This window comes from Thalassophryne amazonica, chromosome 17, assembly GCF_902500255.1.
Source record: "Thalassophryne amazonica chromosome 17, fThaAma1.1, whole genome shotgun sequence".
In the NCBI taxonomy this organism is placed as follows: Eukaryota; Metazoa; Chordata; class Actinopteri; order Batrachoidiformes; family Batrachoididae; genus Thalassophryne; species Thalassophryne amazonica.
Genome location: NC_047119.1, coordinates 48,671,664 through 48,687,388, shown reverse-complemented (window position 1 = coordinate 48,687,388; position 15,725 = coordinate 48,671,664). Strand labels below are relative to the sequence as shown.

Below are 15,725 nucleotides of genomic sequence, written 5' to 3'. Positions count from 1 at the left end.
TAACTTTAAAAATACTAGAAATAGCAATGAAGTGATTATTCCTCAAATGCAACAGTTGGAAAACTATGGCTTCTTACTAATTTGAAAAAGTTGCACAAGCTCTTATAGAATTAAACTATGTATAATGACTGTAGTACTGGTTCAAATGGGTCCAGAGTGCTTCACAATAACCTGAAATGCTTTATAGACTAAAACCATAGACGTATGTACCAAAATAAAAGTAACTGCCGAACCGAAGACCACACGGAGAACACAGACGGCCTTCTCACAAAATGATAATCAGCCACAAAGTAGCCTAATAGACAAGTCGATGTAAGGAGCACAAATGGCAATTGTACAGTCTCCGTTTTTAGTCAGGATCTGTGTACATCTAGTCCACCTTGATTTACAGATCTAAGCAAGCTTAAATTGTTGTGGGGACACAGTAATTCACTCACCGTGTAGTGCCAGTAGAGGCAATGACCAAGCTTCAGACGGCAGAAAAATAACTTGAGCACAAGATATCCATAAATCTTTCAGATATAGTAAGACTGGTTGTGGGAAAAAACACTTTTTTTGGAATGTTGAGAGAATAGATGAAAGGAAAGATTTTGGAATATCATTGAAATTTAATCCAACTCATCCCTAGTTATGTAACGATTACCAGTGTAACGGTACATCATGAAATCACTGTGGTTTGCAAGTCAAGTCTGGGAGCATGTGCTGATGATGTGCTTTGGCACACCCGTGACATCACCTTACCGCCTTGGGTCTTGTGTGGCAACCACCCAGGCACACAACTGGTGCACTGCCATGGTGCAAAAACTTTATGGCATCATCCAAATCTCCCAAAACAGCTGCACACGCCTGTTCCTTTTTGGCTATGTTATTATTTTAATCATAAATATTTTTTTTAAGTTGGGCTTGGTTTCATAAAGCAGTCTAGCCTTGTTTAGTCAACTAAACTCACTTAGTTGACTAAATTTTTTACGTTCGTTATTGCACAAAGCACTTAGTCGGCAAAGGTTTTGTATAAGCTTTTAGCCTGGTACAGAGGCTAATCTTATTCTAGTCGACAACGCTTCAGTGTCTTACCTCAAAAAGGTAGCTATCATGTACCACCACTTGATGGAGGACGAAGGGGGGAGCGGGTGTTCCAGGACCGGAATAATCCATTGGAGATGTTTATGGACGCTGTGATCGGGAGCGCTTCTCCTCTGCTGTGGCGGACGGCCATGTTTGTAGCAAAGAGACCAACCTGGAAGTAAACAAAACTGTCGCGCATTGGAAGTGTTTCTTGCAATGGCACTTGCGAGGCCGCTATGACGGTGAAAATCATTGACTAACGTAAGATCTAATCTGCACGTTTAGTCATCAAAAATGTGAAACGAATATTAGATCGATAATGTTGGGCGACTAACCTTAGTCGACTATAAGTAAGCATAGTCTACTAAAACATTTGACTGCTTTATGAAACCAGGCCCTGGTGAAACTATTTCAGTTTGTGTGTGTCAGTAATTTTTGAACATTTCAAACATATTTCACGCCAATAATACAAACCGTAACAGTGATCATTTTGCGTAGTTTTAAATTTCAACTCATCCGTGAAGTAATGACCTTCTCTTCACAAAGTTTTTTGAAGTTATTTCATTATTGTGTTTGCTAGGTTGTCCACAGTCGTGGCGTCCATCCTCCTCTGTGAGTTGGTGGAAATAAAAAAAGTAAGTCGTTGTTATAGAAAGCAACATTTCCAACACATCTCTGTAGAGATTCCAGCTGATTACCGTCTGAGTCCAGTAGCACCAAAATGTCAGAAACATAAATGTGGTTGTTTTGGGATGACAGCATGTTGTTTACTATACAAAGGAACCATTTTTTTAATATTGTGGGAAATGTCTGATTTTTGCATTTTGTAATAAAGACAAACTTGTAGTGACGGCCAACCTATATCAAAGAAGATGCTGATCCATAAATGTACCTGAGATGATGCTGATTAATAAATGTGGAATTTTCTTTTAGACACTTGTGAACTTTTTCTCATGGGCTGAATAATCTAATGATTACAGTTATGTATAGTAATAAAATGTAGGTTGATAACGGGGGATCAAACTTGTGTTATCCTCTAAAGCTGAGGAACAGGTTGACAAAAAGCGTTATTGACCTGAGGGTTTCAGTTATGCTGAAACTTCCAGCAGGTTCACAACATAAAGACATGATCATTTAACCAAGCTTTGTTCCACTGAAGTCACATCAAGGATTATGCAAGGAAATAAGCATACAGCCCTGTCCTGACCTTTCACAATAAAAGCCCTAGACTGATATTGTTGCTACCATGACAAAAGTTTAACTAATGAACCTTCTAGTTTTGTAAGGTTTCAGTCATCAGGATATGAACTAGCAGCATTATTTAAATAAGTATTTTGGTAAATATTGGTCAACATGAAAATAATACCCTATTGTGATTTTTCCATATCATCCAGACTGCGTTTGCACACTAAACAGTTTATCCTGTGTATACTTGTCTCAGATGTATCTGTGTATTGTTGCTAAGATTTAAGATGTGCGTTATGTTTTCGTTTAGTCTGCTTAAATCTTTTTTTTTTAGCTGGCTGATTTTATTGTTGGTCATATCCAGTCTGTTTTTTTTTTTTTTTTTTGTAATTAATTCAAGTAGCTTTTACAGTATTTTGTGTGTATGTATGGATGTGTGTCAAGTCTGAATAAAATGTTTTCATCTTATATCATTCTGTATTTGTGTCACCTTTGTGTTCCATATATAAATACCATCATCTACCATGGCAACCTCCATGCTTTCACTTTTGCGTCATCCTGTTTCTGTATAAAAATGCTGCCTGATTCAGTTATTGTATGTGACCTCTGCCCCCTGTTTCACAGGATAATAAAGGGATTGCATTTCTATCATGCTTTTCCATCTAAGGCAGACGTTCAAAGTGCTTTTCCTCATATTCTCACATGCACGCGCGTACACACACACACGCCGATGTCAGCATGCTGCCAAACAAGGCGGTCATCCAAACACCAGGAGTAATTCAAGGATTAAGAACCTTGCCCGAGGGACCTAAATAATTTTCCTGTCTAACAGGGAATCAAACCGAGGATCTTCTGGTCTCAAGCCCACCTTTCTAACCTCAACATCATCATCTCCCCGTGATACTTAATCATGTCAGATTTATGTATAGTTATGACAAGTAACCCTGTCTGTCGTACATGAATGAGGATATGAAATGAATCATATTCTGAATGAGTTAAAAACATTTTCATGTTGTTTTGGTGACTTTAGTGAAAATCTCTCTTGGAACAGAGTCGAGCAGAAATCTGTTTACATATGCACTGATGATTTGTATTCATTGAACAAAAAACAACAAATACTTGTGCCTGTTTCAGACATAATTAATAATTAAAAAAAACAAAGTTGGAGGAGGTTATGTTTTTGTTTTTGTTTGTTTGTCTGTTTGTGAACAGCCTGGTGTCACAGCCCGAATGGTCCGGCCCTAAAAATTGGTCCGCCCTGCCTCCACTGCGCATGCGTCATTTCGGACCTCAGCAACTCGTCTAAGACATAGTCTCTTCACCCAAAGCAGTCAAATGGATTAATGTGATTATTAACCATCAGATGACAAGGTTGTTATTGTTGTTGTTGTCCATTTGGCTGCTCCCGTTTTGTGTTCGGGGTCGCCACAGCGGATACAGCCAGATCTGCATTGGTAGTTGGCACACGTTTTATGCCGGATGCCCTTTTTGAAGCAACTCCAGTTTTACCTGGAGAAACACACACAGCCCCTGATGTTCCAGACAGGCCTCCCATCCAAGTACTAACCAGGTCCCGCACTGCTTACCTTCCGAGATCTGACGGGATCAGGCTGACACAGAGCAGATCGGCTCCAGATTCAGATGACAAGGTAAAACCTCGTAAATCATTCTGAAGTTAGTTTTAAGCAGAAATGAGGCCATTTTAAGCAGAAACGAGGTGATACTCTGTGACGTTATGAAATAACTGACACGTAGTGAACGCATCAGCTAGCAGCTCGTTTATCCACATCGCTCTGATCGCTTCCTCCATCTTTTATGATGAAATAATGCTGAATTTATGTGTAAATTATTCTTGTACAAAAGCTTCAGATATCTGTTACTGAGACAGATGATAAGTGGGTGCAGTTTTAAGCAGAAACAAGGCGATAATCGGTCAACAGTGGCTAATGACGCATGCGCAGTGAAGGCAGGGCGGACCAATTTTTAAGGGGGACCGTTCGGTCGGCAACACTGGAATCCACAATTTTTCATATATTGTTTTGAAATTTTTACTGATGATTCATGTCTTGATAGGGAAGAAATGATTACATTTTCAAGGTTATAGGTCAAAGGTCAAAGTCAGGAAAAATCTAGGAAAATTGGAAAAGTCCCTATTTTTAACATTGAACGTATTTTCAGAAATTCATAACTCTGTCAAAAAAGATCAAATCTCTTTCATATTTGAAAGCTTTACGTAGCATGGCATTCTTTATCGATTTTATCGATCCAGATTTCGCATTTTGCGGCCATTTAAATTTAGCATTGAAAACCCCAATTAATATGAACGAAGCATCACGCAGCGGCGCGAAGCTCACTCATGGTACAGGGCGTCCTAAACAGGAAGTGCCAAATTTCAAATCCACAGTAAAACAGGAAATGTTCAAATGTTCAGTTCAGATTTGAACTGAACATGTTGTTTGAACTATGGACTTCTAATTACACCAAACTTATATTGGTGAGTAAACGACCATATTTTATGCCAGAAATGAGGTCCAGGTTGTTAAAAGCAGCATTTCTCCTTTAATTCAGGTTGCCTTATATACAAATGTTTAAGCTAACAGACAGCAGCTGGTTCATGCTCTGTTGGCTTATTAGTGCAGCGGATAACTGAAACAATTCTTCAACTGGTACAAGCATCAAATTCAGCACAAATACAGCTGGAGCAAAATTAATGTAGCAACTTTAACTTTTGACCCCTGTACAAACTGAAACTGACCTTTGTTACCATTCTTGCTGCTTTTACCTCATAACTCCATAACATTCAGTCACAGATAATACAAACTATACCTTTTTTGGAATCTTTATGGTCAGGCAAATAATGTGGTGTATTTTTCTATATGACTGGAGCATCTTTTAATTTTGACCCCTGTGTAATTCTTCAGTTGACCCCTACCTGGCTGCCTACTGAAACTTCAAGTGGCCAATCAAGTGCCAGATTTGATGTTTGTATCACCATTTGCAGGATTCCACTCTAAATATTCTCTTATCTGCTGCACTATACAACCCCTGGCAAAAATTATGGAATCACCGGCCTCGGAGGATGTTCATTCAGTTGTTTAATTTTGTAGAAAAAAAGCAGATCACAGACATGACACAAAACTAAAGTCATTTCAAATGGCAACTTTCTGGCTTTAAGAAACACTATAAGAAATCAGGAAAAAAAATTGTGGCAGTCAGTAACGGTTACTTTTTTAGACCAAGCAGAGGGAAAAAAATATGGAATCACTCAATTCTGAGGAAAAAACTATGGAATCATGAAAAACAAAAGAACGCTCCAACACATCACTAGTATTTTGTTGCACCACCTCTGGCTTTTATAACAGCTTGCAGTCGCTGAGGCATGGACTTAATGAGTGACAAACAGTACTCTTCATCAATCTGGCTCCAACTTTCACTGATTGCTGTTGCCAGATCAGCTTTGCAGGTTGGAGCCTTGTCATGGACCATTTTCTTCAACTTCCACCAAAGATTTTCAATTGGATTAAGATCCGGACTATTTGCAGGCCATGACATTGACCCTATGTGTCTTTTTGCAAGGAATGTTTTCACAGTTTTTGCTCTATGGCAAGATGCATTATTATCTTGAAAAATGATTTCATCATCCCCAAACATCCTTTCAATTGATGGGATAAGAAAAGTGTCCAAAATATCAATGTAAACTTGTGTATTTATTGATGATGTAATGACAGCCATCTCCCCAGTGCCTTTGCCTGACATGCAGCCCCATATCATCAATGACTGTGGAAATTTACATGTTCTCTTCAGGCAGTCATCTTTATAAATCTCATTGGAACGGCACCAAACAAATGTTCCAGCATCATCACCTTGCCCAATGCAGATTCGAGATTCATCACTGAATATGACTTTCATCCAGTCATCCACAGTCCACGATTGCTTTTCCTTAGCCCATTGTAACCTTGTTTTTTTCTGTTTAGGTGTTAATGATGGCTTTCGTTTAGCTTTTCTGTATGTAAATCCCATTTCCTTTAGGCGGTTTCTTACAGTTCGGTCACAGACGTTGACTCCAGTTTCCTCCCATTCGTTCCTCATTTGTGTTGTTGTGCATTTTCGATTTTTGAGACATATTGCTTTAAGTTTTCTGTCTTGATGCTTTGATGTCTTCCTTGGTCTACCAGTATGTTTGCCTTTAACAACCTTCTCATGTTGTTTGTATTTGGTCCAGAGTTTAGACACAGCTGACTGTGAACAACCAACATCTTTTGCAACATTGCGTGATGATTTACCCTCTTTTAAGAGTTTGATAATCCTCTCCTTTGTTTCAATTGACATCTCTCGTGTTGGAGCCATGATTCATGTCAGTCCACTTGGTGCAACAGCTCTCCAAGGTGTGATCACTCCTTTTTAGATGCAGACTAATGAGCAGATCTGATTTGATGCAGGTGTTAGTTTTGGGGATGAAAATTTACAGAGTGATTCCATAATTTATTCCTCAGAATTGAGTGAGTCCATATTTTTTTCCCTCTACTTGGTCTAAAAAAGTAACCGTTACTGACTGCCACAATTTTTTTTTTCGAGATTTCTTATAGTGATTCTTAAAGCCAGAAAGTTGCCATTTGAAATGACTTTAGTTTTGTGTCTTGTCTGTGATCTGCTTTTTTTCTACAAAATTAAACAACTGAATGAACATCCTCCGAGGCCGGTGATTCCATAATTATTGCCAGGGGTTGTATATGAGATGTAAGATGCTGCTCCTCAGTGTTTCTCAATTGCCCTCAAAAGTATTGGAACATTTGGTATTTCACACATTTTAATTTGTTTATTCCATTTCAGATACTTTTTTCTAAAATTATCTTCCTTAACTCAAGATGAAAGAAAATCTCTACAACTTGATATAAATTAATTAAAAATATAAAATCCAGCTTCCTGATGAAGTGGTGTAGAGTAGGATTGTCTTAAAAAGAAGACCTGAAAGTTCAGCTACAACTGGACAGAAAGTCCATTTCAGATGAAAGCCTAGATCCTGTCAGGGTAAATGAAGTTTTTCTACAGCAGGGGGCAGATCACACAAAGACATGCATTGGCTCATTTGCTGTTTGGGTTTGTGATTGCATTTGGCTCTATTAGAAGCTTTGGTGGTGTTTAAACTCAAAATCAGCTTCTTAGTAGCTGAGAGCGTATGGGAGGCAAAATTTAAAGTTGTCGGTTATTTGTAGCTTCCGATAACTTTTTAGGCAGTTTATCGGTTTAGCGTTAAATGGACTGCATTTATATAGCGCTTTTCCATCTGCATCAGACGCTCAAAGTGCTTTACAATTATGCCTCACATTCAATACAAGGCACTCACTACACACCGGCAGCAATAGGGGATTAAAGGCCTTGCCCTTAGTGATTTTTCTGTCAGGCGGGGATTTGAACCCATGATCTTCTGGACTCAAGCCCAACACCTTAACCACTAGACCATCACCTCCCCTAAAAAAGTTAACTTTTCATTTAGCTGATTACCACTTATTGAAGCTACCTTTTTGGTTAGCTGTGCCCACCACTGGACAGCATGTATATAAGTGACATTTACATGACAGTTTATATGACAATATTGAGATATGATAATTTGGCCATATTGTACAGCCCTACTGTCAACTAGCTGAAAACTTTGAATATTAATTTACATATATATTTAAAAAATACTTAAAGTGGAAGGGGGTTAAGAGGACTATAATTGGGGGGGTCAGCTGAAAAGCAAAAAAAGCAAAATGCTTAAAAAGGTGGGGAGTATGGGGGCAGAGCCCCTCCAGAAGCTGAAAGGCAAAATAAGGAAAATACTTAAAAAGGTGGGGAGTCTGTGGGGCTCCCCCAGACCTGAAAGGTTTTAGTCATGCTCATGCTCTCAAGAACCATTTTACTGAAAAAAGTCTGAAGGACCTAAATGACATGGTGAGATGCTGATGACCTTTGCTCGTTCATGTCTGTGACATATGCATATTACATATATATTTTACATTATATGTTAATCAAACGTGCCCCAATGACTCTCAAATTTGAAGCTGAGGTGCAGACTGGTACTCACTATCGTCTGACAAAGTTTGATCTGGATCTGATCAGGATTGTGGATTTTGTGGACATTTGAATTTAGTATTAAAACGCCCATTTGGTGTACATTTTGCATTACATCTCAATCAAAAGTGCCTCAATCACTCTCATTTGTGACAATGAGGTGCAAACTGACACTCTCAATGAATACACTAAGTTTGCATCTGATCCATACTGTGCTTTTAGCGGATATTTGATTGTTTTTAACATTGAAAACCCCTTTTGATCTACATTTTGTATTATATTTTAGCTTATGAAAAGTCACTTCTAACAGGACTTTGACCTTGAAATTTTCTTCCAAGGTAAATATTTGTGGAATTGGAAACTAATGCACTTGGCGGAGGTTTGTGCTCTACAAGTGCGGCGCTGTAGTTTCTAAATGATTTACCAACAAACATGTTGATCATGTTTGTCTCCATTTAGGAAATCCTCACCTAAACCATGTGGACTATATTTTTTCAAAATGTATTAAAAAAACACAAATAAATTGTTTTGAACTCTCCCACTTCTCTGAATTTTATATCCAACTTTACACTGAAAAATTCAATTGTACTTGTTCCTTTTCAGTTTTGAAGTGATAATTACATTTATGTTATTATACTGCTTGAATTTTGAGCTTGCAATCAGGAATTAAATGACATTAAGCAGTTGTGATTGCGATAATACTGCTTTATCATACCTTTTTTCTCTCATGTGCTCACAACCTAGAGTCTGTCCCCAAGAGTGTGTAGATTAATATGAAATTATGCAGGCATGCCCCCGCCTGTATTTTCTCCAAAACCAATTCAAATGCAAAAAAAAAAAAAAAAAAAAAAACAGGCTTTCATGGCGGTTTTCAAGTGCTTCACCTTCTGTTACTCACCGTTTGGTAGGTAATGAGAAATTTTATCATGTGGCCCACAGGCATGTTCTGAGTAAGGAACTCTCTTTGGTGAGGCAGGGCTGGTTGGTACTGGATCTTTGCTGGAGGGGAGAACAGCAGAACATCATGAGTCCAGCTTTAGTTGCAGGTCCAACATATCTGCTTTGTTGTGAGAATGTAAGAGAGGGGTATAAAATGATGGATAGTATTCTTTAGCAATTGTTCTATTGATCAGAAGCATTTAATGTTGACTCACTGGCTCGCATTAGTGGAAGTCCTCACGACCTCATACTGCTCTGTACTTCGGAGTATTAATCGCACTGCTTTACATCTGCAAAGTTTCCATCAGTCTGATGTGAGCGCAGTGAAACAACCTCATTAGTACGGTGAGAGGGTAGTGCATTTGACGTGCGTGTCATGCATGCAGAGGCCAGAGTCTTCCTGTGCCCGATTTGGTAAATGAAGCCACATCTGGCTAAAAGCCAGGCTTTTAACAAATGAACTGTAAGATGTGACTCATCATTTAGAAACTGTCAGGAGGCTGTCGCCATCTCAAAATAATGCCCTTAATGCTAAACAAAATAAATGACCCCGGAGCACAGAAATTGAAAAACAGTGAGATGATAAGTGGCGCCAACCTAATTTGACATGGTCACTTAAACGGTCAAATGACGGCGCTGTACACATGATGTGTAAGACCTGTCAAGTTGTGTCATATCCATATGGCTATTAGTTTTGACACAGAAGGCAGCTTAAGTGGAGAGCAAGAAATCCCTTCAGCTCCTTTATTAATTAATCAGGTGCTGGTGATAGCCAGATAAGACCCGTTTTGTTTTTATTAGTATTTTTAAATGCAGATGTGCTGTATTCACAGTACATTTTCCATTTGTATACTAACATAGCTATCATGACCCTGCATCATTAAACCCCACTGTGATGTCTAGAGTGGTTGCAATAAATAAAAGTGTGCATCCTTGTAGCTAAGTTAATGAAAAATTAACATATAGAAGATTTTGTAATGAATGTCATTTGCAGCGTGATTAGTAACAAGTCAGTCAACAAAACAGCTGAGACATGGATTTTTAACTGTAAAACGCTCAGTATTTTTCTAATGCCATATTTTCCGTAGTAAACAGAGGCGCTGCAACTTACACTTATATACTGAAAAATCAGACATTTGTTATTCATAATAATAATAATAATAATCGTAATAACTATTTATATAGGAATTTCACATGAATAAAAGTACTAAAAAAATAAACTCCAATAATGAGAAGTACACTGTAACAATACACAAAAATCCCAAATTAATAAGGTGATAATGCAGAACAAAAGGTGTAACTTATACTCCAGTGTGACTTATATATGGATTTTTCCTCTTCAGGAGGCCTTTTTTAACAGGTGCAACTTAAATTGCGGTGCGACTTATATTCCGGAAAATACAGTATTTTTACCCCCCCCACACACACACACATATAGCGATCAGCATGTTTGTCTGTCCATCCGTTCGTCCATCCATCTGTTTTCGCTTGTTAGCTCAATATTACAAGAACCAGTTGATCAGTTTCATTCATAATTAGCATAAGGGTGTACTTGGGTAATCCCCGACACCAGTTGATTACGGTGACGTTGGGTTCAATTCCAAGGTCATAGTGAGATATTCAAGATATTGTCACTGCCACCCTTGTTAGCGTGATATCTCAAGAACCAATTGACTAATTTCATTCATATTTCATTCATATCAGCACACTGGATTAGTGGTAATCTCCTGATGACTCTTGTTTAATGATGATGGCATTCGTAGAAACACAACGTTGCCTTTTTTAAACTTATCTACTAAAAATTTAGCAACATATCTCTGCTAATATTTGACCCTAAGTTGTAGTTTTCCAAACTACTGTCTTCTGTCCTGTTTTGTGTCACACGCATAAATTAGCTGAGTGAGACAAACTTTAAGCAGGTAGCTCAGTGGGATAAGGATTTGGCTACCAATATGGAGACCTGGGTTTGATTCCCTGAGACGAACTTTAAGCAGGTAGCTCAGTGGGATAAGGATTTGGCTACCAATATGGAGATGTGGGTTTGATTCCCTGAGACAAACTTTAAGCAGGTAGCTCAGTGGAATAAGGATTTGGCTACCAATATGGAGACCTGGGTTTGATTCCCGATCACGCTACTTGTCTATGTCCTTTGGCAAGGCATCCAGCCCATCCTGCTGTAAATGGGTACTGGCCTTAGCTGGAGAAGTAACCTGTAATGGATTGGTGTTATACTCAGAGTGAGGTGTAGATTCTGATCTGCTTCATGCTATGTGTGTACAGCTCTCATGAACCGGATGGGTCTGTATCAATGGCGGCTGCTGGTCTGTCAGAGAGGGGAAGCTCATTGTGAAAACAAGGGAGCAGCTGAAGGGACTTACTTTTACAAGTATATTATTAATTTTACAAGTATAGAAGAACATAGAACCTTTATATGTATATGTCGCAGACATGACGAGCGAAGCTATTCAGCATCTCACCATGTCATTTAGGTCCTTCAGACTTTTTTGAGTAAATGCTTGGGTGGAGCATGAGCATGGCTTTCAGCTTCAGCTTAATATTCAAAGTTTTCAGCTAGTTGACAGTAGGGCTGTACAATATGGCCAAATTATCATATCAGTATGATTTACAGTATGACTATGATTTCACACAAAGTGCAGCAACAGTGAAAATTAAGCATTCTTAAACAAAACAGTAATAATACCACACTCATTTTGGACTCATCATAAGGTTAGGGTACAGTACCCTCCAAAAGTATTGCAACACTTGGTAGTAGTTCTTCACTATCTGTGTATATATCATCAAGCAATAATTTAAAATTTAATAATTGTTTCAGAGCCTACCATCGATTTGTGGCTTTTTTACGACAATGTTGTCCGGTTTGTGGCTGCTTCATCTACCATGGCAGAGTCTTTGTGCCATTCGTGGTTTGTGGCTTTGTCTACCATTGGGTTGTGGCTTTTTACAACAATGTTGTCCGATTTGTGGCTGCTTTGTCTACCATGGGCAGAGTTTTTGTGCCATTTCCGGTTTGCGGCTTCGTCTATGCAAACCATCGCGCAGCTCATATTAGTAAACATACATAACAGAGCCTGACTGTTTCATGACATTGTTCCATGGAAATGTTATTTTGAAGATTGGCCAGCAGATGTCGCCATATCTATTTGTATCAAAATCTTCAAAACACTGAACCATTGTTTCATATTGATTCAGTGGTTCAAAACACTTTGGGTTCTCCGTCACTAATTTTCATGAATAAAATACATCAGCATCCAATAAGTATTACCACATATGTCCGGATAGACTTATAATCATGAATACTTTGATGTTGTGTTGTGAACCAGGACGTTAATTAACATGCAATGACTTTTAAACACTTACTTAAGAATGAAGCAGAGAGTAACTCACGTAGATCTTCTCACATAACGTCTAATCCAGTGTGCTTCTCTGTGCACCTTTAAAACAGACTCTTTTGATTGATAGCGCATGCAAAACAATTTGGCATAAATTTAAAAATGCATGAATACACAAAAATGTGCAAACTAATTCTCAAATCCTATAGCTGTCAATCAAAACGGGATTCAGCCTTTCGACTGATCATCCAATCATTGTGCAGAACTCCAGCATCCAGGTCTACCCACAGCTCCATTCATCCCCAGAGATGCTCAGCAGGGGCGGGACAAAATTGTGGCTTTATCCAATGACCGTCGCGTTTCGTGGCAATGGAAAAAACCTTTCCGTGACCCAGGCATTTTATGTTTTTTTTTTGTTTTTTTTTTTTTTAAAGAAAAATGTGCAATTGTGTCAGGAAGACTTGTATTTCATGGACAGTTACATCCAGAAATATATTGAACGGTAACATTCCGACCACATTTTTTTCATAGAATTGGCTTGATTTTGTATCAGGGTGTCCCACGTGACAGCAGCTTTAGAGGGTACTCCAGGTAGTACATAATACCTCCGCCAGGGCTCATCAGTTTGTTTACCTGCCCTTAACTGAGTTGAAGTACAGGTGGGGGCACTGTGTTGCCAAAATACCACTGATATGGAAATCAATTTAAGGATGGAAAAAGAAATTACAGATGATATCAAATTGTGTCCAGCTCTTCATTGCCCCAGTCTGCATCCCAACCGAAGTTCGGTGAAAGCTGTTCATGTCTATTTGAAATACAACCCCAATTTCAATGAAGTTGGGACTTTGTGTGAAATGTAAATAAAAACAGAATACAATGATTTGCAAATCCGCTTCAACCTATATTCATTTGAAAACACCACAAAGACAAGCTATTTAATGTTCAAACTGATAAACTTTATTGTTTTTGACCAAATATTTGCTCATTTTGAAATAGATGCCTGCAACACATTTCAAAAAAGCTGGGACAGTGGTATGTTTATCACTGTGTTACATCACCTTTCCTTCTAACAACACTCAATGAGCATTTGGGATGGCAATTGTGACTGTCATGATTGGGTATAAAAGGAGCATCCCCAAAAGTCTCAGCTGTTCACAAGCAACGATGGGGTGAGGATCACCACTTTGTGAACAACAGCATGAAAAAATAGTCCAACAGCAATAACAATAGTCCAACATTCAATTGCAAGGAATTTAGGGATTCCATCATCTACAGTCCATAATATAAAGATTCAGACAATCTGGAGAACTTTCTACACGTAAGCGGCAAGGCCGAAAACCAACATTGAAGGCCCATGGCACTGCATTAAAAACAGACATCATTGTGTAAAGGATCTTACCGCGTGGGTTCAGGAACACTTCACAAAACCATTGTCAGTTAACACAGTTCGTCACTACATCTGCAAGTGCAAGTTAAAACTGTACCATGCAACGCAAAGGCCATACATCAACAACATACAGAAACGCCGTCGCCCTCTCTGGGTCTGAGCTCATTTGAAATGGACAGATGCAAAGTGGAAAAGTGTGCTGTGGTCTGATGAGTCCACATTTCAAATTGTTTTTGGAAATCATGAATGTCATGTCCTCCAGACAAAACAGGAAAAAGACCATCCAGACTGTACCAGCGCAAAGTTCAAAAGCCAGCATCTTTGATGGTATGGTGGTATGTTAGTGCCCATGGCGTGGGCAACTTACACATCTGTGATGGCACCTTCAATGCTGAAAGGTGCATCCAGGCTTTGGAGCAACACATGCTGCCATCCAAGCAACATCTTTTTCAGGGACGTCCCTGCTTATTTCAGCAAGACAATGCCAAGCCTTTCAAGATACATGGTTGCGTGGCACAGAAGGTGGGTGGACACAAATGCAAACTCTCAGGCGATACGTACGATGTAATAATAAACGTTATCTCACAAACAGTCCAGGGTCTGGTACACAGAAAGGCAAGCAGCGTAGCAAAGGCACAGATGAGGGCAAGGCAAAAATACGTGTTCAGGAACAGGCTGAGGTTAAAGGCATGGAGAGACACAATATCGAAGGCAAAGCCACATTCTGCACATGTTACTACAGCGTGGCTTCTTAGTAAAATAGTGCAGGTACTAGACTGGCCTGCCTGCAGTCCAGACCTGTCGCCCAATGAACATGTGTGGTGCATTATGAAGCGCAAAATATGACAGTTGAGACCCCGGACTGTTGAACAGCTGAAGTCGTACATCAAGCAAGAATGGGAAAGAATTCCACTTACAAAGCTTCAACAATTGGTGTCCTCAGTTCCCAGACACTTATTGAGTGTTGTTAGAAGGAAAGCTGATGTAACACAGTGGTAAACATACCACTGTCACACCTTTTTTGAAACGTGTTGCAGGCATCCATTTCAAAATGAGCAAATATTTTCCCAAAAACAATAAGTCAGGGCACTGAGCCCTTGTTTTTCCCCTTGTTGTGGTTCTCCGTCTGCTTCTGCGTTGATTTATCAGTAATGATTTTCATCATGAGTTATTCTGTTATGTTTTTCTTATCACTTTGTTACTTTCCATACTTTAGCCATTGTCAAGTTCTGTTCTAGTTTTGTTCAGCCAGTTTGTGTTTTCATTGTTTTTCATTTAGCTTTCATCTGTATATGTTTTCTGTTATACTTTTATATCGGGTTTTGATTTCTGTTGATTAGTCTGTTCCTGTTTAATTCTGCTTTTGTATTGATTTTCTGTTCAGTTCTACTTGCTTTTGTATTTATGCTCATGTTTGATTTTGGTTCCTGTTGTTGTATTACATTCTGACCCTGATTTCCATTTTGCTCTGTTCTGCTTTTGCTGTTTGTTTCCACTCTGCACCTCCCATCATGTCTTCATTCCTTGTCTCATGCCCAGTTATTTCTGTTCACTCCACGCCCTACACCTGACATTATGTTTTTTCCCTCACTTTGATGCAGTCTGTTTTGTTTCTGTTCACTCACACTCTTGCACCTGCTCCCGTGTCTTTGTCTATTACATCACGCCACTTTGCTCACTCCCTTCCTCACACTTTTGCCCTGTCTTACTCTTTAGCCAGAAGCCACACCCCTTCTAGATTGTTCCTC

General features: G+C 39.0%; 1 protein-coding gene across 1 annotated transcript in view; it reads right to left on the bottom strand.

Moving 5' to 3' along the window:
- Positions 1–15,725, bottom strand: part of si:ch211-127i16.2 (probable flavin-containing monoamine oxidase A) — a 124,134-nt gene that overhangs the window by 55,395 nt on the left and 53,014 nt on the right. Inside the window, exon 8 of the mRNA XM_034192710.1 lies at positions 9,200–9,300. Coding sequence (XP_034048601.1) covers positions 9,200–9,300 — 101 coding nt within the window. The remainder of the gene's footprint in view (positions 1–9,199; positions 9,301–15,725) is intronic.